Below are 24,840 nucleotides of genomic sequence, written 5' to 3'. Positions count from 1 at the left end.
AAAAATGGTTCTTCAGGGGTTCTATAGTGAAGAAAATGGTTATATATAGAACCATGAACATTCAAAGAACCCTTTGCATGATTAAATACTGTAGATGGTTGTTACAATAGAAGAATCCTTTTTGGTGATATGTCTGTATTTTAATCATGCAAAGTGTTCTTCGAGTGTTCATGGTTCCATATACAACCATTTTCTTTACTAAAGAACCCATGAAGAACCGTCGTTTTTAAGTATGAATCTATGTATGACCTGAATCTCATTTAGATGCTGAGATTTCCTCCTGAACCAGTTACAGGTGTGTGTGTGTGTGTGTGTGTGTGTGTGTGTGTGTGTGTCTTTGTGGATTAGAAGGAAGATTGGATTGTTATTACCTAATGATGCCATGTGTTGTAATCTTATCGTGCCTTATTCCTTGTCTGTATATGTTTGTGCATACAGGTCATCACACAGTATACATCGGTGTTCACGTGCCCAAGAGTTACCGTCGGCGGAGGAGACACAGGAGACGGTCCAATCACAAAGAGAGGAGAGAACGGGTGACGGAAGGCGTGAGCGACAAATCCGACGCTGAGAATGCAGATGACTCCGCCCCCAGTATTCTCAAACCACTCAGTAAGTCATGTGTCCATGAAACACCCAGCATCTCAGACAAACAGTATCTCAAAGACTTAACATCTAAAACACCTACAGTCGCCATTCATACAGCATCTTTTAACAGCTAGCATCTCAAAAACCAAACACCTGAAACACCTAACATCTGAAACACCTAACATCTGAAACACCAAACATCTGAAACACCAAACATATGAAACACGTAACATCTCAAAAACTAAACATCTCAAACACCTAGCATCTCAAACACTCAGCATCTCAAACACCTACAGTCGCAATCATACAGCATCTTTTAACAGCTAGCATCTCAAAAACCAGACATCTGAAACACCAAACATCTCAAACACCAATTATCTCAAACACCTAACATCTCAAACACCAAACATCTCAAACACCTAACATCTCAAACACCAATCATCTGAAACACCAAACACCTGAAACACCAAGCATCTCAAACAGCAAACATCTGAAACACCTAACATCTCGAAAACCAAACACCTGAAACACCAAACATCTCAAACACCAAACATCTCAAACACCTAACATCTCAAAAACTAAACATCTCAAACACTTAACATCTCAAAAACTAAACATCTGAAACACCTGACATCTGAAACACCTACCATCTCAAACACTCAGCATCTCAAACACCTACAGCTGCAGTCATACAGCATCTTTTAACACCTAACATCTCAAAAACCAAACATCTGAATCACCTAGTATTGCAAACATCTGACATCTCAAACACGTAACATCTCAAACGATTAGCATCTGAACCCCCTAGCATGCGTCTTTGCTCCTGACACCCCCCATCTAAACACAACTCTCAAACTTCTACAGCTTGGCTTATAAACACTCAGCACGCGTGTAAATACCGCTTAGCACTTAAAAAGGCTTTTAGGGATTTTTAGAGTTGAACATTTTCCCAAATAACGTAAGCCTCTCCGTTCTTCTCCTGCTGGACAATGTCGAGAGGAAACATAAGCAGCCTTAGCTCTCATTTCCAATGATAATAACTCAATACCAGTAGCTTGTTTATATTATACTGCCTCATACTGTGTATATTCACATGATAAGCTAACGGATGAGCGAGGTGTTTGCGAGAGGCACAAGGAAGAGCAGAGCGAGAGAGATGAGGGAGTCTGTTTCACTAATCTCTACTCAAGCTGCTAGAACCGATATGTTAATCCAGCCTCTTTTTTCAGTCTGTGAGCATATGTTAGTCTGCGTGTCTGCGTCTGTGTGTGACACTGAGTAGACAAACCTGACTGCGTAAAACTGTTTATACAGGAGCAGAAAATAGGAAAAACAATGAACAGCCAATATTTTTAAATGTTGAAAAAAACAAGCATGCATCACAAAGCACTAGTGCATTTTTACACTTGAAGTTGGGGTGGGCCGGTATGGCGATATTTTATCATATCTTAGTAATTAATGTCACAATACGCCACAGTATGCTTTTCTGAGCAAATCCTAAATTTCGGCAGCACTCAGAAAGAACTGAAGAACTACATGTTTCATTGAAAAAGAACATATTTAGTCCTGTTTAATCAGATTTAGTGCAGTGCAGTATGTGAAACATAAAAATGTTGAATTAAAATCATTGTACTCATAGCTTTTAACCCTCTATTGCACAATGTTGCCTCAGGGCGACAAACTCATTTTCCACACTTTACAATTATGATATACATATTTAAAGACAACGATGGCATCAACAATAAAGGGAAGAGTACTTATTGGGCACCTTTAAACCTCTTTTTTAATGTTCAGTATAATTTTTTTTGCTTTGAGAATTTGCAGAAATATGTTTGTTGCCTAGAAGCAACACTGCATGACAATGGATTTAGCCAGTCACAAGCTAGGTCTCACCATTTCAGGGAACACAGCTTTATATAATTTCTTCTCATTGTTGCACAATGTTGCCTCAAGGCAACATACCCCAAAATCTATATCTTATATCTTATCAAAACTAAATAATTTGATGCGTATATCGTGAAAGTGTCTCCGCGCGTTGTGCTACTGTATTTTTGCCGTATCGCTCAGCCACAACTCCTAATATACTTTCGCGGCCAAGCCAAACGTCGACCCGAACGAGTTGCTTAGTCACAGGGGGCAGAGCAGGACCTCCTTATCCCATCTTATCCCCTGCTGCCACCACGCCCCCTCGGCCAGTAAGCCGCTTCATTGTCCTGGTTTCTCCTCATGTGGTCACACAGTGGGCCATTTGAGGTCATGCCGAGCTCTGGCTTGTGGTCAAACGTGAATGGAGCATGTATCTCTTACATCATTCCCCCTTTGTAGCAGATGATAGGGTCGGGAACAGTGGCTAAAGTGTTTACTAGCATTTCGCTTTGTCAGGGGAAGCCACATAATAAGGGTTTTAGAGGAGGTGTTGGCCTCCACTGGCTTGGAACAGGTTAGGGAAGCTTATGGCATTGCTTTTAGCCACCGTGAAGGATTCAAGCTAGTACTTAAATTTGGGAGTGGTCAGGTGGTGTTGGTCAGTGCAGAAAGTCTTTCGTGCTTAGAGTCATGTTCCTCACTCCGATCCTAAACACAGAACTGCATCAATTCTTATGCAGCCCGCCTGCTTCTACCATTCAGGTGCTGAATATATACAACATACTTTTGTCTATTTTTATAGATAACAGTGTGTCATACAGTGTCGGAAACCGCATAATCAAGTCTATATGAGACACTGAGCAACTCAAGGCGGGTATGTGATGATTTAGGCATATGCAGTTTGCACAAAGTATCAGGCAAAAGATCTTCGGCATGAGCTTTGGAATTAAAATGCATCATGAACAGGTCTGAGTGCCACTACTTCAACATTTTCCATTTTGCTGCTGGCCTTCAGCTGATGAAAAGGTTGGTAACTAGCTGATAAGTTGAAGCTAGAGCTGGCAAAGTTTCACAGTGTCTCGCGCCTCAGTGTCTCAAGAGTGAAACACAGGCTTAGTGTAGCCTCTGATGAGAGAAGTCTTCAAAATATAGCACTAATCTGAGGAGCCCAGTTTATCTGAATGGAATGGGCTCAGGATCTGGTGCGTATGGAGGTATTTGTCTTCCAGATTCACAATAATATGCTTATTAAAGTTACTTCTGTCATTAATCACTGATTTCTGACATAGAACTGGTTTAATTTGCTTGATGTAGCTGTTTGAAAATTCTTCCCCATTGTTTTTGGACCAGCAGATTCATTCAGACCTCTCAGTGACTGAGCTGTCTCTTGTTGCAGTAGGAAGCTAATAGCTGGTGATTACCCAGGTTCTTTTCACTTAATTGCGTGTACAGATGAATGTCAGTTAGCTGAAGAGGTCAGTTGATAGTCTTGGCTATTAAAGAGGAATTCCACCAATATTGCAAACTTATTTCAGTTGTTGAGATGTAAAGAAAGTCATTCAGATTAGTTTGATGTGAAGCTGTTCATTGTAGAGAAACTTAAAGTACCTCAGATTACTTTACAACACCAATATAGCCATTTTTTTACAGAAAAGCAAAACCGCCAGTGAACCTACACATGTCCTCTGAGTTTTGTACATAACATTGATCATGGTTAAATAGTGGTAAATCCAAAAAAAATGTTTTGAAAGTAATAGGCGAGCAACAACACAAAGGCACATCACGTCTGGAGGTTTGGCCAAAACCATAATGCAAAACTGTCATAAAATAATGTAGGAAATGTACTTTAAGCAGCTCAAAAGCACTTTGAGCTCCCACCGGCGTTAAAAGTGCTATATAAATAAAGATTAATCATTATTGTTATGTAATCATAACCATTCAGTGTAATAATTTTCTGTGAGAACAGGGATGCATAGGCCTTTTGTCCTGGGGGGCCAAAAAAATGTGATTAATTCTGTATAAGATAAAAATATGACTGTTCTCCTGTTGGGTGAGGGGGTGGGGTTATGGATAACTTTCTGATGGGCCAAATTGAACGTCCTCATTAACTACTTTATTCGGGGGCGAACCTGTTTTAGAGGCATCAAATGCTCTGAATGTCTGGTTTCTATCACCACCACTGTGAACAGTTCTGAGTCTGTAAGTTTCTCTAGAACAGAGCGTTTCACACCAAACCACTCTGAATGACTCCGTTTACAATTAAAGGACTGAACTACAGAAATGTTGGTCAGATTAGCTGGTGGTGTCTGAAAAGGAGTGTCGGGAGTCGAAGTGAATCAATTCAAAACAGTGTAGACAGTTTAAACATCAGGAGTGACTCTAAACTCATGCCACCTCTGGCTGGTGTGTGTGTGTGTGTGTGTGTGTGTGTGTGTTTACACTGAGATTGTGTTTAGCTGAGAGGTGTTTGGTCTTTCCAGAGGTGGCTCTTGCTTTGCCCTGATCCAGGATGACATGCCAAACGTCACACACACGTAAACACGTAAACAGAACACACACATGCAAATACAAACACACTGTCCCTATATGGGTCTGCTGTGTGGTGCTGTGGGTAGTCTGGGATGGTGGCAGACAGACAGCTAGATGAGGAGAGAGACAGAGGTACAAAGATTCATGGAGAGGCTTTGCATTATATGACAGATGACAGACTCACAGACACACCCTCTCTTTTCCTGCTGTTGTTTTTTCCATTGATGTGCCAGTGTGGTATCTCCCACTAACATGGCAGTATTCCAGGGAAGAAGCGTGTGGTGTAAACACCTAATTCCAGTTATAGTGTTCCAGATAAGTCTATTATAGGAATAAGAGAGTCTGTTCTATAACAGATGTAATGCACTTGAGTTCAGGGAGCTTAAAGGAAAGGCTGAAAAAAACTAAACATTTCCACTCAGTGTAGAGAGGCAGGAGAGGCGTAATAAATAACAATAACAAACGTTGTATAGCACCTTTGTACATTGAAATGCAACTCAACGTGCTTTACAACACAAAGGCAAAAAGCAGAAATGAGAAAAATAGAAATTTGAGAAAATTGTCCAAAAAAAGCCAAAAAAAAAAACATAATGAAAAAATAAATACCAAAGACCAAATAAAAATAAAAAAATAAAATAAGCACAGAAAAAACTAAATTACTTTATAATTAATAATAATTAACAATAATTAACAATTAAAACCTAAATACACAGTAGGTTGCACACATAAAATAAACAAACAAACCAACTTTATTTTAATGTAATTATCTTGATATTATCTTTGTTCACTGAAATATGTTTATGGCTCCGACTACCCTTAAGCCAGTGCTCTTACACATACACACACACACACACACACACACACACGTATATGCACAGAATAATTGTGAACTTGTGCCACTCCTGTCCACCCCACCCACCTCTCCATTTATCACATAACAATATCCTCTTTTCTGCTTTTGAGTCGCTAATGATGAAGGAAAAACCCCGTTTGGTAAGTGTGATTAATATTTCACAAGGCAAGACTTCCAGCAAAGCCGCATAATTAGCCAACAAGCAGTGGCCTTACCCTTTTTCCGTTTGGACAGATGTGACATGTGGCCCCGGTTATCTGGGCAATCTCCCTTCATGAGCTTCCCCTGTGGTATGAGGAACACATTTCCAGCCATTCAGCTCCAACAGTAGTCTACAGTGTCCCTTTGCTTCACACTTCAATTTGCATGATTGCTGTTGCATAAGCTGAACCTGTCACTCATACACACACACACACACACACACACACACACATACACACACACACACACACACACAGCACATGTCAATTCTCTGTTTTTATGGGCTCACTTGTTCTAAGAGGAGCCTAACAGAGTAACTGATTATGAAAATAGGCTTTATTAGTCTGCCTTGAATAGTCAAGTTTGAAGAAGTCAAATTTTAATGTTATAATACTTAAAATAGTTTTAATATTATTTCATTAATCTGAACATTTATGTGTATATATGTATATATATATATATATATATATATATATGTATATATAATTTTTGTACATATATGTGTGTGTGTGTGTGTGTGTAATATATAAATATATAATATGTTAAAGTTATATTTTGAGTGACTTGAGTGAAAACAAGCACAACCAAAAACAGTGCTGTTATTTATCCCTGATTGGCTGATTTTTCCATCAGTCTCTCCAGCTGCAGAGCGGATTCGTTTCATCCTGGGAGAGGAGGACAGTGGGCCGCCCCCACCACAGCTCTTCACTGAGCTGGATGAGCTGCTCGCTGTTGACGGACAGGAGATGGAATGGAAGGAAACAGCCAGGTAGCAAACACACAAACACATGAACACACAGACACAGACACACACACACATTTTTTTTACCAATATCAATATTTAATTTATTATACTGAAGTCTTTTTTGAAAAGAACCCAAATGACAAACGTCTTAACGTAAAACAGGGGGTCCAATCTTATCCACAAAGGGCTGGTGTGGCTGCAAGTTTTCATTCCAAACAAGCTGGAGTTCACCTGATTCTACCTGTTGCATCAACTGGTTTACAAACAGTTGATCACATGTGCTCCTGCTTTGTTGGAATGAAAACCTGCAGCCACACCAGCCCTTTGCAGAAATATCAGACACCCTTTGACAAGGGTGTCTGATAAGCTTTTTTCAAACCAGGCCTCAGGGATCCACAGACGGTCCACATTTTTGCTCCATCCCAACTCACAATGCATAGGCGTAAAGCAAAAAGGTGGCCTATCTGGTGGGGATCCCTGAGAACCGGTTTGAGAACCACTGGATTCTTCTGTTGAGGCTTTTACAAATGCATCATCTTAGGCCACTTATTTACATTTTTACTAACTTATTTGATACACATTCGATTTTATGAACGCCACAATAGGTACTAATAAATTCATAACAACACACTAATTGATAGTGGTTCCCATTCCTCATAATTATCGTAACATTTATTGGTGTGAAGGCATGTTGCTATACTGTTTATCGCAATTTTATTTTCTTTTAATAATTGCATGCAACTTTTATATTGTGAGCCTAAAGGAGCCAAACTGGCAGATTAGCTATCTTGACTTCTGGCTCTTCATACTGACCACAGACACAGCTTGAGCTCAAATAAGCAAACATTACTCACCGCCGCCCTCTAAAGGTTTTATTAACAAACATCACATAAACAAGCATGACTCACTACTGTCCTCTAAAGGTGTTATTAACTAACATCAAATAAACAAACGTCACTCACCTCTGCCCCTAAAGGTGTTAACAAACATCAAATAAACAAAATTACTCACTGCCGCCCTCTAAAGGTGTTGTTAACAAACATTAAATAAACAAACGTGACTCACCGCCGCCCTCTAAAGGCGTCATTTACAGACATTGAATAAACAAACGTCGCTCACTGCCGCCCTCTAAAGGTGTTAATAAAAACATCATATAAAAAACATTACTCACTGCTGCCCTCTAAAGGAGTTATTAACGAATTTTAAATAAACAAACGTTACACACTGCTGCCCTCTAAAGGTGTTATAGCACCCAGTCTGAAGAACATTTGTTGATTTTATGAAACCTATAAATGTCTCAAAAAGGTTCTCTGCTTTCTTTCATTCATGTGCCTCGACTCAGCTGATGAAAATTCATATTCTGTTTGTTGTGATCGTGGGGGCTAAAAAGTGAAATAACTGTGATCTGCTCAAACAACTGCAGTTAGGCGGTTATGTAATCAGGCCTGGTAAACGTAAACACAGGCGTGCATATGGCGCCCTGCCCAGACCTCAGGAGCATGCTGAAACATTGCTGCATTGATCCCGTCTTCCAGTTCGGCTGGAAAAAGGCTGACACACCAACATTCACTAGAATTCCACAAGCGTACACACAGCAGTCTGGAAACACCAGCCTTTCTAGGAAGTTATAAGGAATTCAGCAGTTCTGCAAAACGTGAAAGACTTCCTGAAGTGTCATTGTGAATATACAGAGACAGCACACTCACACTCACGCTCACCCCCTCCTCACGCGTACACAGATGTAACAGGAATTTGAAACTGCTATGTCACTGCTGTCTGTGGTCACTGTTACATAAGCAGGTATTTAAGGCATTTACCTTTTATGTGGAGTGAAAACTCAGACGTAAACAAAATCAGTAAATCAGAGCCATGTGAAAAGGAACGTAGTAAGAGAGATAAAGGGAGAGAGAGATTGTGCCTTACCTGGACACCCTGACGAGCCATGACCATGCAGAAGAGGGATGGAGGGAGAAAGGCAGATAGAGATAGAGAGGGAGGACGTCAGACAAGTTTTGGAAATAAAGCAGAGAGAAAAGCAAAGCCAATGAAAAGACAAAGCAGCATTCACCTGTTTCAAGGGAGATGTGATTTCCCAAGAGCACTGGTTATCTGTTTGGCTGCACTTTATTTATTTTAGCGTGTGCATTCAGGCCCCTCGTTATTCTCGTCCTCTTTCACACATGACTTGTTGATCTCTTTCTAGAGCTGAATGATTTGTTGTTTTTATATGGAAATTGCAGTTTGAAAGAGCGCAATTTTCAAATCGCAAGACCTGAACTTTTATATTATCTCTTATATTATTCAAAGTTGTCTTTACAAGTTTTAACCGAGCAAATACGCCTAATAAATGATGGCCTAATAATAATAAAGAAATAATAATAAGAAAAAAGGCCTGCAAAAAAATAACTGCATTCAAATCAGACCCTGTCACTTCTTCACTTTCAAAAAATCAACACTTGTTTCCATAAGACAAATGAAGTGTCTTTATATCAGAGTTTCTAGAGCCCATGTGTCAAACACCAGGCTAGGCCCACCACACAATCCTATGCTGCCCGCAAAAGTATTTTAATTTTCTGTTAATATTAGCCCGTTTCACAATACACTGCACTACAGTCCCCAGCATGCACTGCAACGTAATGTGTGCTCTCACTCTCCCACCCCAACAATAGTCTATGGGACAGCGGTTACACCTCAATTCTACACAATTCTATACCAGTCATATCACCAAATGTGTTTCAGCTGCAGTTCAACCAATATAAACACTTAACATTGATTCAGCTGCTCAGAAACTGAGCTCAAGTCTTAATGAACTCGCAGGAAAGAAAGGATGCCAGGTGTCTAGTTCAAGCAAACAGGTGGGTTTAGAAGACAGAGCTCCTGGGGACATTTAAATATTGAATATTTAAGAGTGAAGACAGAGAAGACAGAGCTATTTGTAGAATATTTAAATATAAGAATATATAAATATAAGAATATTTCGAGTGCCCGTGTAATATAAGTGTTCATATTCTACTGTTGACGTTTGTGCATAAACAATAGCCAGTTTGGGTTATGGCACAACAATAATTAAAAATGAAATAAAAACATTTTTTACTCTGGCCACAGATTTGGCCCTTTTACTGGTTGAGTCTGACACCCCTGTTGTAGAGTTTCTGAGGCCCTGAGAACAAAGGCCTCCTGGTTTGATGTGTGTAATTTCAGCGTGGAGCCTGCAAGCGTCCAGGAAGTTTCATATGCCAACAAAGACCCAATTCACTCACTCTTCTAGGCCCCGTGTCACTGCAGGCCTGTGTTACAGAGAGTATGTGAGTTCTCTGGGTGCTCTGGGGTCTCTGGGTTTACCTGCATATCAGGTAACATAGTGAGCCAACATTCACAGAGTGGGAGCGTGCAGGTATCAGATCTTAGGCTCAGTATCATAGCAGAGCTCGGCTAAGCTGAACTCAGTAGCCGTTTTACAGGAGATTACGGTTCTTTCCTCTGAAATGAGAATGTATCACAGTACAGAATTTCACTGAGGCGTGTTTGAGAGGATACACTGGAAAGGGAATCTCAAGAAGCAGAATAAATCCACTTCTGTTTCACGTTAGGAGGCTTTTAGTGTGCAGACAGGAACTCAGCCCACCTATACTGCTATAACAGGCCACCTATACGTCTGTGTGTGTGGGCTTGTCTGTCAGATTTAGAGTCATTTCTGTATGAAGTGTGGGATTCTGTGAATGGCTTCTGTCTCTATAGACGTGACAAATCCAGCTGATATGGAGCTGTGGAACTGCTGACTGTTGTGGCTGACGACTTCTAGAACGTCTGGCTTAGGGTTCTAGAATGCTTGGCCAAATGTTTTAGAATGTTTGACTAGCTGTTCTAGAACATCTGGCTAAGTGTTCTTGCACTCCTGCAGAAGTGTTCTTGGAAACATAGTTCAGTTTCCTAGAATATTTGGCTGAGTGTTCTAGAATGTCTAGCTGATAGTTCTAGAATGTCTGGCTTAGAGTTCTAGAATGTCTGGGTGAGTTGAAAAGTGGTTCAGTGCTCTAGGATATGTGAATATCTAGAATATGAGTGTATTTGGGCTCCTGATTGAGATTTCTATAATATCTAGCTGAGAACATCTAGAATACCTAGTTTAAAGTTTTTGGCCAAATGTCACTATTTGGCCGAGTGTTCTTGGACTCCTGGTTGAGAGTTCTAGGACATTTGAATGAGTTCTTTTTGGACTCCTGAATGAGCGGTCTTGGAGACCTGGTTCAGTGTTCTAGAATATGTGGCTGAGAGCTCTAGAAGGTCTGGCATAGAGTTCTAGAATGTCTGGGTCAGTGTTGCTGGAAAAGTGGTTCAGTGCTCTAGAATATGTGCATAAGTGTACTTGGGCTCCTTATTGAGATTTCAATAACATCTAGCGGAGAACATCTAGCGTAGAGTTCTAGAATACCTAGTTTAAAGTTTTTGGCCCATTGCCACCATTTTGTGGTGTGGAGTGTTCTTGGACTCCTGGCTGAGAGTTCTAGGACATTTGCATAAGTTCTTTTTGGACTCTTGGGTAAGTGGTCTTGGAGACCTGGTTCAGTGTTTTAGAATATGTGGCTGAGGGTTCTAGATTATCTAGCTGAGAGTTCTTGAATGTCTGATGAGAGTTCCAGAATGGCTGTTTAAATGTTTTACAACATCTGGCTGACTGTTCTTGGACACCTGTTTCAGTTTTCTGGAACATGTGGCTGAGAGTTCTAGGACATCTGGATGAATGTTCTAGATTACGTTTTGAGTGTTGTAGTCAACGTTGGTCTTATTTACGTATGAAATTAAGTGGTTGAATTTACATGATTCAAATGTGAACCTTGGTTCCAAACAAATGAAATATGTTCCATAAACTTAAACTAAGCTAACATAGTAATTATGTAGAGGTATATTTCATTCATGTGGAGCCAATGTACACATTTGAATCAAGCAAATTTAACGCAGCCTTTTTTCCATGTATTCTGTTATTTTAATGAAAGCAGGACATATGCTGAATGGAGAGCTGTTGTTGATGCACACATACATGCCTCTTTACAACTCCCTGAATAAACAGTGATGATATTTTTGCTGTAGTGCGCTGTTAGTTATGAACATGTCTCTCTGTGTGTGCCTCTGTGTGTCCCTCTCTGTCACCAGGTGGATAAAGTTTGAGGAGAAGGTGGAGAAAGGAGGAGAGAGGTGGAGTAAGCCTCATGTGGCCACTCTGTCTCTGCACTCGCTCTTTGAACTGAAGACCTGCATAGAGAAGGGCACCATCTTGCTCGACATGGAGGCCAACTCACTGCAGCAGATCGTTGGTAAAAAAAAAAAACAAAAAAAACTACAACTCCCAGCAGCACTTGCTACAAAGAGATGCATAGTTTTTAATTTTTCTGTTTTTCTGAATGGAAGTACTAATAATAAAAACTCACTCTTTGGCCTAATCCCATTTCTTATTTTTACTCCTACCCCTTGTTTTCGAGTGTCTCCTTGCTCCTTGGAACTGAGGGAAATGGGACCCTCAAATAAAAAGAGCATTACTTCATTAACAGCTACTAGCGCTGCTCTGTGGGCGACCCTGCCAGTCTGCAGTGACAGCAGAGGAGGGTAAAGTTCAGCTCCTCACTGCTGGGCTTTAGTTACATTTAGGGCATCATATGATTTTCAAAGGGGGGGGGCAATTATTTATTATCACCCACCACTAATTCTTCAGTGATACGACGCTGAAGTCAGATATTCACCAGATTCTTGTTCCAAATTTTCCTGTTCCACCTTAAATGAAGCAGCGGTTCTGATGCCTAAGGTGCCAGAATGTAACTGCTGCACCATTTAAGGTGAAACAGGAAATTTCGCTAGCTAGTTACCAAGACATCAGCACTACTACTGATTTTTTATGCTTGTTATGAAGAAAAGGACCATAATACACTAAAACAACATTAAACTAAGAAAATACAATGTTTATCTTAATTTTTTAACAGAGAAAATTCTCACATTCTTGTGTGTTCAGCGACCAAATCTTGCCAGTTTTTCTTTTTTCTCATAACACTCTGTTTGCAGTGTGCCTCTAAAAAACACTTCGCCCTACCCCTCTATCTCAACACAAATCAGGACACCCTACACCTAGACGTGAACATGTAAAACGGAGGGGTAGGGCTAAGTGGTAGGGGCGAGGGGTGAAATGGGACTGAGTCTCTCTCTGAAACGCATATCGACACACTGAATTCATTATTTTCTTCCCCCTTATCTCTGTTTCCCTCTCAGAGATGATCACGGATAGTCAGATAGAGACAGGGCTGCTAAAGCCTGACCTGAAGGAGAAGGTCATGTACACGTTGCTACGGAAACACCGTCACCAGACCAAGAAGTCCAACCTGCGCTCGCTGGCTGACATTGGCAAAACTGTGTCCAGTGCAAGTAGGCTGTTTTCCAACCAAGAGAACGGTAATGCTGGTTTGGTGTTACACTATAATACTCGAACTCTAACTTTCTCTCTCTCTCTTTCTCTGTCTCTCTGTCTCTCTATCTCTTTTTAACTTTTTTTCACCTTGTCTGGCCTTTTGCAACTTTAAACTGTAAACTTTGACTTTGTATCTCATTTAGATTTATATTTTTATATTCTAACTCACATTGTTACATGCTAGAGTGCTGCATTCATTGCATTAGAATTAACATAACAGCCTATAAAGCAACAGTTTGGTCATTTCTCTGCTCTAAACCTGGTACCTACCTTTATACTGAACCAAGTAGGTTTTGAGGCAAAGAAATACGCTAAGACCCCCAATACTGCAGTTGTGCTCCCCTGCTTTAAATGGTTTGTGCCTTAATGATTACACATGAAAACAATCTGCTATTTGAAACTAAGTGAACATGCACAGGCTTCTCATGCAGGCCTGATATATGGATGTTATTGTAGTGGACTAAATGATCAGTATGTTATTGAGTGTGTTGCTTGATTTTGTTCTAGTGTTCAGAGTAGATCCTGCTTTCTTCTGTCTGAATCTTGATAATGTAACAATTTCTGATATTCTCATGTTCAGTATATACTATATTTCTCATGTACTTCTGGTTGGACTGTCTTAGTCTTTGTTCTGTAACTCGTAGAGATGAGGAAACAGTCTTATTTCAAGTAATCTAAAGGAAACTTTAGTGCCTAGTCAGCAGTTTAGAGTGTGTTCTTCTCTAAGCCTTTCCAAATGTTCTGCTCTAAGCTGATCTTGCTTTCTTCTTCTTTTTCTCTTCCCTTTTTTTCCTCTGTCATGGCATGCTTCCCCTCTGTCTCTCTCACTTTCTGTCCCTGCGTTGTATGTGTTCGTGACATGAAAGTACGTAGTCCTCTTGACCACTCTGTGCCTTGCTTTACCACCTTTGAAACTGAAGACCAAATACAGATGCAGAGAAGCAACAGCATGGGCCTCCTCTGTAAGTCTAGAACCTGAGATTAAGTGTAGAACTGATGAATAGAAGTAGATTACTAGTAACCAAAGGCTTCTGTGTTAAATCTAGAACAAAAAACATTTTCCAGACAGAGATTAGCCCAGTCGTAGGCCATTGTTTTCCCCACTTTAACACGCTTAACCCAGTTAATCAAGGGCTTGATATTACGTGAAGAGTTAGATGAGGGAAATGTGCAGAGCAGGGGTTCCCTACATCTGAGATTAGAACCTCTGAGGAAGACTCCTCACTGACAGTGTACTCCCCACTCTGTAATGTATAATGTAGTCTAACACTGGCTTAATCTGTGCCTGGAAAGCCTTTCCTACGTGCATTCAATACTAGTATAAATTTAGTTCACCCAGCGAAACTCAATCTGATACAGAAGAAAACTCTTTGGCAGCACTGCAGCAGATAGTGTATAATACATTTATATTACATTTAGAATTATTGCTTTTACAAAGCTATTGTCATTTATTGATTTTTAACTTACTGCAACATTTTATCTGTACTGATTTTATATATATATTGTGGACAGGCCCTCACTGTGATCTCCTATTGGGCTGTAAAAATAACTATCAGGTAACAATGAAAGAAATACAACACAATTTCCAAAAAAGTTGTGACACTGTGCAAAATGTAAATAAAAACAAAATGCAATAATGTGCAAATTATTTAAACCCTATATTTCATTGAAAATAATACAAAGACAACATATCAAATGTTGAAACTGAGAAATTTTATGTTTTTTTGAAAAATATATGCCCAATTTGAATTTAATGCCAGTAACACATTTCAAAAAGGTTGGGACGGGGGCAACAAAAGGCTGGTAAAGTTGTGTAATGCTAAAAAAAACACCTGCTGGTTAATGAGCAACAGGTCAGTAACATGATTAGGTATAAAAAACCATCTCAGAGAGGCTGAGTCTTTCAGAAGTAAAGATGAGGAGGGGTTCACCACTCTGTGAAAGACTGCACAGTCAAATAGTGCAACAATTGATGTGCACATCTGTGAAGGCACCATTCATGCTGAACGATATATATATGTTTTGGTAACATATGCTGCCATTCAGACGACGTCTTTTTCAGGGAAGGCCTTGTTTATTTCAGCAAGACAATGTCAAACCACATTCTGCATGTATTACAGCAGCACTGCTCCGTATTAAAAGAGTCCCGGTGCTAAACTGACCTGCCTGCAGTCCAGACCTGCCACCACTGAAAACGTTTGGCGCATTATGAAATGAAAAAATGAAATATGACAAAGGAGACCCTGAACTGTTGAGCAGATGAAATCAGCAGTGTCTCCTCAGCTCCCAAACACTTACAGAGTGCTGTTAAAAGAAGAGGTGATGAAACACAGTGGTAAACAGGCCCCCGTCCCAACTTTTTTGGAACATGTTGTTGGCATCGAATTCAAAATGGGCATATATTTAAAAAAAAACAATACATTTTCTCAGTTTCAACATTTGATATGTTGTCTTTGTAGTATTTTCCTTTAAAAATATGGTTTACTTGATTTGCACATCAGTGCATCCTATTTTTATTTACATTCTGCACAGCGTCCCAACTTTTTTGGAAATTGGGTTGTAAAATAAATTACTGGTTTAACGGGAGATCACTTTTCCTTAAATGTCTGCCCCTGAACCACTCTTGGGTCTGTATTATTTCAGGGTCTTTGTCTGTCTTTCTGGCTTTTCCTTATACTTTCTTAATAGCTTTTTGTTTTTCAGGGCTAAACTTTGACCTCTGTCACACCCACACAGGTAGTCCAACCACAGCCCACCGCAACCTGACCTCCAGCAGTCTGAATGACCTCTCCGACAAGCCTGAGAAAGACCAGGTATGTAGTTTTTTCTGCATTGATTTGAGTGAGAGACTTGTTGTGCAGTTCCTACAGAAAGGTAGGTGTGAATCGATTTGAGCAGTTGATTCAAAAGAATCGATTGACGAAACGCACTCAGGACCGTCTCAGTGGGTGGACGGGGCTCGGGATGAGCCAACCTAAGCAGGGCCCACCTGATGTGATGCCATTCTAGATTCCGCTATGAACTATTATTGTACACAATATCTCGCAAACCATCTGTGTACAATCAAGATTATTGCCTTTGATATATTGCATAACAACTCACCATTGCCTACAGTTAGATCTTCTTGGCTTTCTTGTAGCACATTCAGCAGGTCCTCAACCATGTTTGCTGGCATATTTGGCAGGTTCATCCTATATAAGTATGTGGATGACGTAGGCTAAAGAATGGTGCAGTCGCAAGAAATGTGACAGCAGTACTGCGTAAACTTGAAATTGCTCTGACTCTGCAACAACAGTCTCATTATCAACCCCTTTTTCCACTCCTGAATGGTATTTTTGGAATTTGCGTCTTGTCCTATGTTGTATATCTCGTTTACATGTACAACAACATACAAAACATGCACTTATGTGACGTCACAGCACTGGAATGTAAAAACGTAGGAAGGCTTGCTAGTTATCCCCACATTGTGGCAACTTTCTGTGTATCTATGTGTACTTCATAAACATATGTATTATACATACATATATATATATATATATATGTACATATATTTCTACTCTCGCCGTGAGGCCTGAGGCGAGCGCACTGGTTTCCATCCCCAAGCGTACAGCTCTGACTATACCTCTTTAGACGAAACTTGTTCTCTAGCCCTTAGTTTGGATTGGATGATGCAATGAGATTAATACAGTCGTTTCTTTTCACCCTTTCACCGATCTGAGTCACAGAAAGGCGTGGCAAAGGTAACCCACTGTCCTCAGGTTTGACCCAGACCAAAATTTTGAGAAGCTTCACTACTGGCTGTGTGTCAGGCAGGCTAGCACTGTCTCATCCTCCAGAGAGAGAGGCTGGGGTCAGAGGAGTACACTGTCCTGGGAAAGAGTGGAGGAGGAACAGCGAGTTTAACAGCAACGTCACACAAAGCCACCCACACCTCTTTTTTCTCTCTGTCATGCTTAAACATTCAATAACATACTACACACCCATGCAAACATGCACACGTAATTCTTTGATTGTACTCATTTAAGTGCACACACCTCTTTCTCTCAGTCTTTCTCATACACACATATGTACATGTGCTTTGGTTTACAGTGGCTTTTGTTTCACATGGAATATGCAGCCCCAGCACCAGAATAATTTGTTGGGCAGGCTTTGTTGACAGATAGATTTTATAGATTTTCCAAACGTTCAGTGTCTTCATATGAGGCTTTAGTCTCTTGCTGACAGCAGTGCAATAATCATCCTACCCAATCCAGAGCCATAATACAATAGCACTCCAGCTCTGTCAGGGTATCAGGTCATCACTTTCATGGGTCTCTGAGACACATCTTTGGCCATATCCAGAACTTCAAATTCAAACTAAGCTCCCCCGACAAAAAATGTTACTATGCGTGTTTAAGGCGGTATTAACTTCAGGCTCCTTCAGATGGCGCTGCACGAAGATGATTGGTATGGTGTGCGATAGAATTTATAGATTGAGAAAAGGTGGTACAGTGCAGTGAATGTCTCGTTAGATGTGTGGAAAATGGGTCACAAAGCAGATGTTAATGATTGCATTTGGGTGTGCCAAAGGCCACAGTGTGAAGGAGGTAGCTAAATTTGCAGGTGTATCGAAGCGTATGCTCATACGGGTCGACCAGCAGTGGCAAAAATCTCAGCCTACAGGAAATTCTCATCAGAATTGTGGTCGGAAGATGAAACTGACGGACAGTGACCACCGGCGTGTTTCATGGCTTGTGGATAAAAGCCGCTTCCCCGCTGAGTGTTCTTTCAGAAATTGGTTGTGAAGGACCTGCGTTGACGTCTAGAAGCAATTCTTGCCTTGAAGCGAGGTGATTTTTATTCCCATTCTCCCTGGACAAAAAATGAGTCACCACCTTAAACACGCAAGGTGACTAATTTTTTGGGGAGCTTATATTCATGGAAACACTTCTCGCTTTTAAAGAACTGAATGATAGCAAGCAGTGATTGGAGGACTAAGAAAATAAAGCAGTGTTTAGGTTCGGCTGCCTCACACGCTTAGAAATGACGCAGAAAGCATTGTTTTTGATTGGCCACAACACAAAAAAACCACAGAAAACAAATTAGGTGTCTATATTTTTAAAAATCAGTGTCTTTGATTTAAATTACCAACGAGATTTCTATATATTTGAAACAAGGGATTGTCTTCTCACACCTTTCCGGCCGAACTGAGTTGGGGGGCTAAGTCCTTTCAGGACGGGCTAAGTCAGTCCATGCCCTGCCTTGACGCTGGACCTGTGAATACAGGCTTCTGCTTTGATTCAGTCTCTCACACAGTAGGTTCCGAGGACCTAGGCACCTAGTTTCGGTCTCCTTCTGGCAGAATTCCTCCGTGTGTTTGGAGTTGCGTCAGGGCCGTTACGTCCATCACGCGAACACTGCTGCTACTGTATACTGATCACACCTCTGGAGTCATAACGCTGATAACCTGCGATACGCATCAACCTTTGCCCGAATACTGCTGTTAAACATTCACACACAAGGCCTCTGTGTGTGTGAGAGAGTGTTTATTGCTTGTGTATGCGCGGTTCTCCCTGCGGTCTCAGAATGTGCTCATGTCCTCAGTGGTACTGAAGCTCAGCCCTTATCTGTCATTCCAGGCGAGCAAATAAAGTGAATCATTGCATGACCTCTGAGAGTACACAACTCCCCCTCATCAACTTATCAGGGGTCTCAGCGTCAGTATGTTTCATATGCGGCCAGACTGCGGTAGCATACAATGTAAAGTCTTATCTGTGACCCCTGATAACGGCTCCTTACAGGGTAGTTGCTGAAAGTTTCGCGTTTGATTTGCAAGAGTGTTTGTTTAACCTGAAATCCTGTGTGACTCATAGAGTTCAAGTGTGCGATGCCAAAACGGTGGAGAAATGCACTCTGAACGATTTCCCTGAATTCTCCATTATAGAATTTCTGGGCTGATAACTACGTTGTTGTGGCTAATACTGAGACCAATAAGTGATCATTTATAGATTTGTAGCATTCATGCTATAATCCATAAATGAAGTTCCATGAGGAACTAAGGATGGATCATTGAATCATATACAGTGAATCACTTTAACATAACCATGGCATCGGACATGAGTTTTTCTAAACATTTACATTATTTTATGTAAATTATTTACCTCATTTAGCAGCTGCTCTTATCCAGAATCATATTAGGAGCATTTACTGAAGGCTTTTATTTATTGGATAGTGTTATCCACTATGCTGTCTGTTTCACTGCTTTCAGAAGAATGGAAATGACCACCACTGGTGACAGTACATGCGCATTGCTGTGAAGGAAGCCACCTTGTAAAGCCTGAAATAATTATAATAATAAAAGTCAAAGGCCTTAGGTCAGATTTGGTTCAAGGAACTTGTATAGTGTAGCTTTAATAAAGAACTCAGAGGGTTCTGGTAAAGCTGTGGGCCCTGGAGTGGCCTTTGAATGGTTTTGATGTGAAGAAGAACTTAAGAATAAGAACTCAGGATCCACTTCTGATCCGTATGTTATTATCTTTCTCTTCCTGCAGTTGAATAATAAGTTCATGAAGAAAATCCCTCGGGATGCGGAGGCGTCTAACGTTTTGGTGGGGGAGGTGGACTTCCTGGATTCTCCCTTTGTGGCATTCGTGCGGCTGCAGCAGGCCGTCATGCTGGGGGGACTCACTGAAGTCCCTGTACCAACTCGGTAATCACCAGCAGCACAACACATTGCATACAACACATTGTTTTTATTGTAGGAAAACTTTTTTCACCTGGCTTGACTGAACAGCATAGACTGTATGGATATAGACAAGTGTACTACACTGCCAGTCAAACGTTTGGACACATCTAACCGAGTATACAGTTTTCGTAATATTAAAGACATTTTAATCAACAGCCTTTTGCTTGAGTTTGATACAGATCAGCTTCGTTTGTGTCACATGATAATGTTGAGATTTGTGATTTTGATACTTATTCTTAGCCAAAACTAGTTATGTCTGCCTAATTGTCTAATTTGTGCGCCCAACTGACAAAAAGACGACATCCTGTAAGAGACGTTAAGAGTGAGATGCTCCCTGTTTTCTCTGTTAGGATTGTGTACTGTACAGCCAGGATTAAATTCAACGATTAAATTCATATTCAATTTATTTCTAAGACAAATACAAATAGTAAAATAAATCCCTATGTAGGAAATTCAGTTTTAAGAAAATAAATCATTTTCTAAAACAAAACATATCATTTCAATAAAAAAAAAAACAAAAAAAACAAAACAAACATTTTTTAATGCAACAACAAGCATCTGTATCTTCTTCAGTCCTGAGGGAAAAGCATCTCAGGGGGCTCCTCATGAAGCTGCTTGAGAGAATGATTAAGAGTGTGTAAAACTGCTTATTTTAAAAATATCTAAAATCTAAAACAGAAGATACTTTGGATTTATTTAACACTTTTATGACTCTGTGTAGTTCCATATGTGTTATTCATAACCATGAGGTCTTCACTATTATTCTAAAATGTGGAAAATAGTAAAAATGAGGGAAACTCTTCAAATTCAACTTTAGTCCATCTGTTCATCTTCAGACTGTAGTCCATCTGTTTCTCTGCATACTTTGTCAGCCCCCTTTTATCCAGTTCTCTGTGGTCAGGACCCCCATGGACCCTCACAGAGCAGGTACTATTTGGGTGGTGGGTCATTCTCAGCACTGCAGTAACAGTGGTGGTGTGTTAGTGTGTGTTGTGCTGGTACGAGTGGATCAGACACAGCAGTGCTGCTGAAGTTTTTAAACACTGTGTCCACTCACTGTCCACTCTATTAGACACGCCTACCTTGTCAGTCCACCTTGTAGATGTAAAGTCAGAGACGATAGCTCATCTGCTGCTGCACAGTTTGTGTTGGTCATCCTCTAGTCCTTCATCAGTGGTCACAGGACGCTGCCCACAGGACGCTGTTGGCGGGATATTTTTGGTTGGTGGACTATTCACAGTCCAGCAGTGATGCTGATCCACTCGTACCGGCGCAACACACATTAACACAACACCACCACATCAGTGTAACTGCAGTGCTGAGAATGATCCTCCACCCTAATAGTACCTGCTCTGTGAGGGTCCATGGGGGTCCTGACGACTGAAGAACAGGGTAAAAGGGGGCTAACAAAGTATCAGAGAAACAGATGGACTACAGTCTGTAACTGTAGAACTACAAAGTGCACCTATATAGTAAGTGGAGCTGATAAAATGGACAATGAGCGTAGAAACAAGGAGGTGGTCATAATGTTATGCCTGATTGATGTATGTGTGCACTTCATATTGTGCCTCATGTTGCAGTGTGTTTGCACTGCTCTGGAACATTCTACCAAGAATTTCACTACATGTATTATACATTATTATACATTATAGCTCCTGTATATGACAACTACAACATCGTTGACCCTTTTGAAGGCAGAAGACATTTTTTTGAGCTCAAATTTGATTTTGGTTCTTACATTTTGGGGAAGCTTTAAATGATCAGACTGGTGACTAGTCACGATAGAAAGTTTAGATGTTCTGAAAGTGCAGCTGATAAACTCAGAAATGACTTTGAGTACAGAATACAGATTCAGAAAACGGAAAACTTGTACAGTTTAATGATTAGTTTTCTTTCTCTTTCCGATGACCTGTGATGAGGTTGTGACCTGAACCTCACAATTAAATATTTACTTGTGGGAACTGACTGATATGGTCGATATAGGATGTTGCTACCTATGTGTGCAAGGTTATGCATTATTTAAAGTATTGGTAACACTTTACAATAAGTCTACTCTTATAAAGAGTTTATGAATGATTTGAAATTTGTTAATGGTTATTAATTAGATCACTAAATAATAATGATAAGCAGTTATGACACATAAAAATAAAAGGTCAGCCGTTACCTATTGTTTGCCCAGTAGTGAACAGTGAATCGTCTACTGTTAAAGCTCAGATCTTGCTGGTTTCTGATCTTCATGAGTCAACAATAAGCCTGTCAGCTTCATCACATATTCATATTCATTAAATTAGAACAGCTCACTGTCTGCCTTTTTATTTATTTAGATAACTTCTTATTAATTATTTTTTTAAATTCTTGACCTTTTAAACTATTTTAAACAATTTTAAGAGTATTCTTATTGTGCGGTCGTAACATATTACAAAAAAAATGTAATCTTGTTTGGAGCTGCTGTGAAAATGTATTTGATATTTGTTTGTGTTGTTTTAAAGGTTCTTGTTTGTTCTCCTGGGGCCCAAAGGAAAAGCCAGATCGTACCATGAGATCGGTCGAGCCATTGCTACTCTCATGTCAGATGAGGTAGGTCTACTTTAGGTTGTGTGAGAGTGTGTTTTACAAGATTATCACTCTCTAATAGATGAAAGGTCCTGGGTAGGTCACTGTAGTCGAGGAGATTCTCACAGAGAGGCTAAAGGATAAAGAAAAGCCTTCTGAGAATCTCACATATAGTTCCACAGGACACACACATCCCTCTTTAGTTCACACTATTAGGTTGCCAGTTTACCAACACACAGTCAGACACCTGCGTAAGTTAATTCTTCACTGCCTGTTGATTAGTGATGGCTGCCAATCCCAGGCATCTGTTACATCACCTCTACAGAACTGTGTCCAGCTCTCTTACAGCTTGAAAGTATGCTCATTCAACATGGCTAAGAAATCAGAATTAAAATTAGAAAAAAAACAGTATTAAAAAACAAGAACATAATTAATAATATAAAAATACAAAGTACCAATTGCTTATAAACTGCAAGTCTAAAAGGTTCCAGACAAATATGTGTTAAAAAATGTTCCCGAAAGCTGTTTTTTGTACTTCATTTTTGGAAATGTTTGTCAGGCCTGCGCTTGATGATCTTAAAGCATCATTTGGAACATATTCTCTCAGGCATTCAGAGCTGTATGACGATGCTAATCCAATAAGAGCTTTAAAAACCAACAGAATAATCTTAAAATCAGCCCTAACAAACAGGCAGCCAGTGAAATTATTATAAAGTCAACGTTGGAATATCCGTGTTTGTTTGATATTGTTTGGGCTTCCAGAGCACCGAAGAATGACTGTGGAATCTTCAAGCTTTTCAATATTTGTTTAGTCCAAACTTCTTTAGCTTGTTTAGGTTTCTTTTTGAGCCATACAGCAGCTTAATACTCTGCCTGTGATTGGCCAGCAACACTGTGTATTGATAACTAGACAAAAAATAAACCATTTGTTCTCTTATTTTGGTTCTATTCTCTGATGTCTCTAATGCTATGTGCTGTATCCCATACCTTAGGTGTTCCATGACATCGCATACAAGGCCAAGGATCGGGGCGACCTATTGGCTGGCATCGAGGAGTTCCTAGATGAGGTCATAGTGCTGCCTCCAGGAGAGTGGGACCCTGACATCCGGATTGAACCCCCCAAAACAATACCATCTGCTGACAAACGGTACACGCTGGAGATCAGATACTGAGCTTTTAAAACATCTGCCCAACTTAACATCATTTACCACAACCCAAATGGAGTCATCAGTGGAATCGTGCAGTTCTGAGAAAGTGGTCAAGAGATGAACGATCTAATATGGTTGTTTATTAATTGTTGTATGTGCAGTAAGAACAACCTGGCAGGTGGAGATGGTTTCCAGATGAACGGAGATGCTCCTCATGAAGGGGGTGCAGGAGGAGGAGGCGGAGGCCACCAAGTTGGTGACGAGCTCAAGTTCACTGGCAGGTGAGTATGCGAGTGCAGGCCTATGTGTAATTATACCACATGTACATAGAGCCACACCAGATGCAGCGATGTAAATAGAGAAATCCACACTGCAGTATCCTAACAGATCTGTATATACATGTAATACTGTATAAACGCTATAAAATATTACATGTACAGTTAATTTCTTTCTCTCTGTCTCTCTTTTCCTCCCCCTCCGCACCCCTACAGGTTTTGCGGTGGTCTTATGCTGGACGTAAAACGAAAGCTGCCGTATTTTGCGAGCGACTTCTACGATGCTCTGAACATCCAGTCCTTGTCTGCCATCTTGTTTATTTACCTGGGTACCGTCACCAACGCCATTACCTTTGGCGGGTTGCTAGGAGACGCCACGGAGAACATGCAGGTACAAAAGATCATTGCTCATCTAATTAGTCTAATGGTTTAATGAACTTTGGAAGATGTGGTGCACACTTTAAGAGAGAGGCAGTGCGTGTGTGTTTAAGTAAGTGGTAGATTTGTCCGCTGTCTCAGCTTCAGAGCAGATATTCAAATACAGGTTGGCCCACATGTTCAGCTGACTCACATCGCTCGGAAATGATGTTGTTGTCTGCTGTCATAGATCAGGCTCAAAGCTGGCTGTTATTACTGTTCTTAGGCAGCATTCTTTGTTTCATAGATAACATTATATGAATATACGAATATAACATTATATATTCAGAAAGATTCAACTGATTTCAAAATGATTTATTTCACTTGTAAATCATTACAGAACAGTGCAGTAAACTGTAAATGGTTTAAGTGAGCATAAAGTTTATTATGTAATTTTATAAGTGCTCAGTTTGAACCTCCTCCAGCTGTACGGACAACATCAACACCATAGTCAAATTCATCCCATACTGGATTGAGCATGTCGGGTGTC

At 40.3% G+C, this 24,840-nt stretch overlaps 1 protein-coding gene across 2 annotated transcripts in view; it reads left to right on the top strand.

Annotated features, from left to right (window-relative positions):
* The window catches only part of slc4a4b (solute carrier family 4 member 4b), a 73,238-nt gene that overhangs the window by 21,818 nt on the left and 26,580 nt on the right, over positions 1-24,840 (top strand). For both annotated transcript variants that reach the window (XM_036588815.1, XM_036588814.1), the window contains exons 3-12: positions 439-612; positions 6,671-6,806; positions 11,934-12,094; positions 13,038-13,217; positions 15,970-16,046; positions 19,764-19,921; positions 22,447-22,534; positions 23,503-23,657; positions 23,820-23,939; positions 24,150-24,324. In XM_036588815.1, the coding sequence (XP_036444708.1) occupies positions 439-612; positions 6,671-6,806; positions 11,934-12,094; positions 13,038-13,217; positions 15,970-16,046; positions 19,764-19,921; positions 22,447-22,534; positions 23,503-23,657; positions 23,820-23,939; positions 24,150-24,324 (1,424 nt within the window). The remainder of the gene's footprint in view (positions 1-438; positions 613-6,670; positions 6,807-11,933; positions 12,095-13,037; positions 13,218-15,969; positions 16,047-19,763; positions 19,922-22,446; positions 22,535-23,502; positions 23,658-23,819; positions 23,940-24,149; positions 24,325-24,840) is intronic.

The sequence above is a fragment of the Colossoma macropomum genome, unplaced genomic scaffold (assembly GCF_904425465.1).
Source record: "Colossoma macropomum unplaced genomic scaffold, Colossoma_macropomum, whole genome shotgun sequence".
Lineage (NCBI taxonomy): Eukaryota > Metazoa > Chordata > Actinopteri > Characiformes > Serrasalmidae > Colossoma > Colossoma macropomum.
This window is presented reverse-complemented; position numbering and strand designations above follow the sequence as displayed.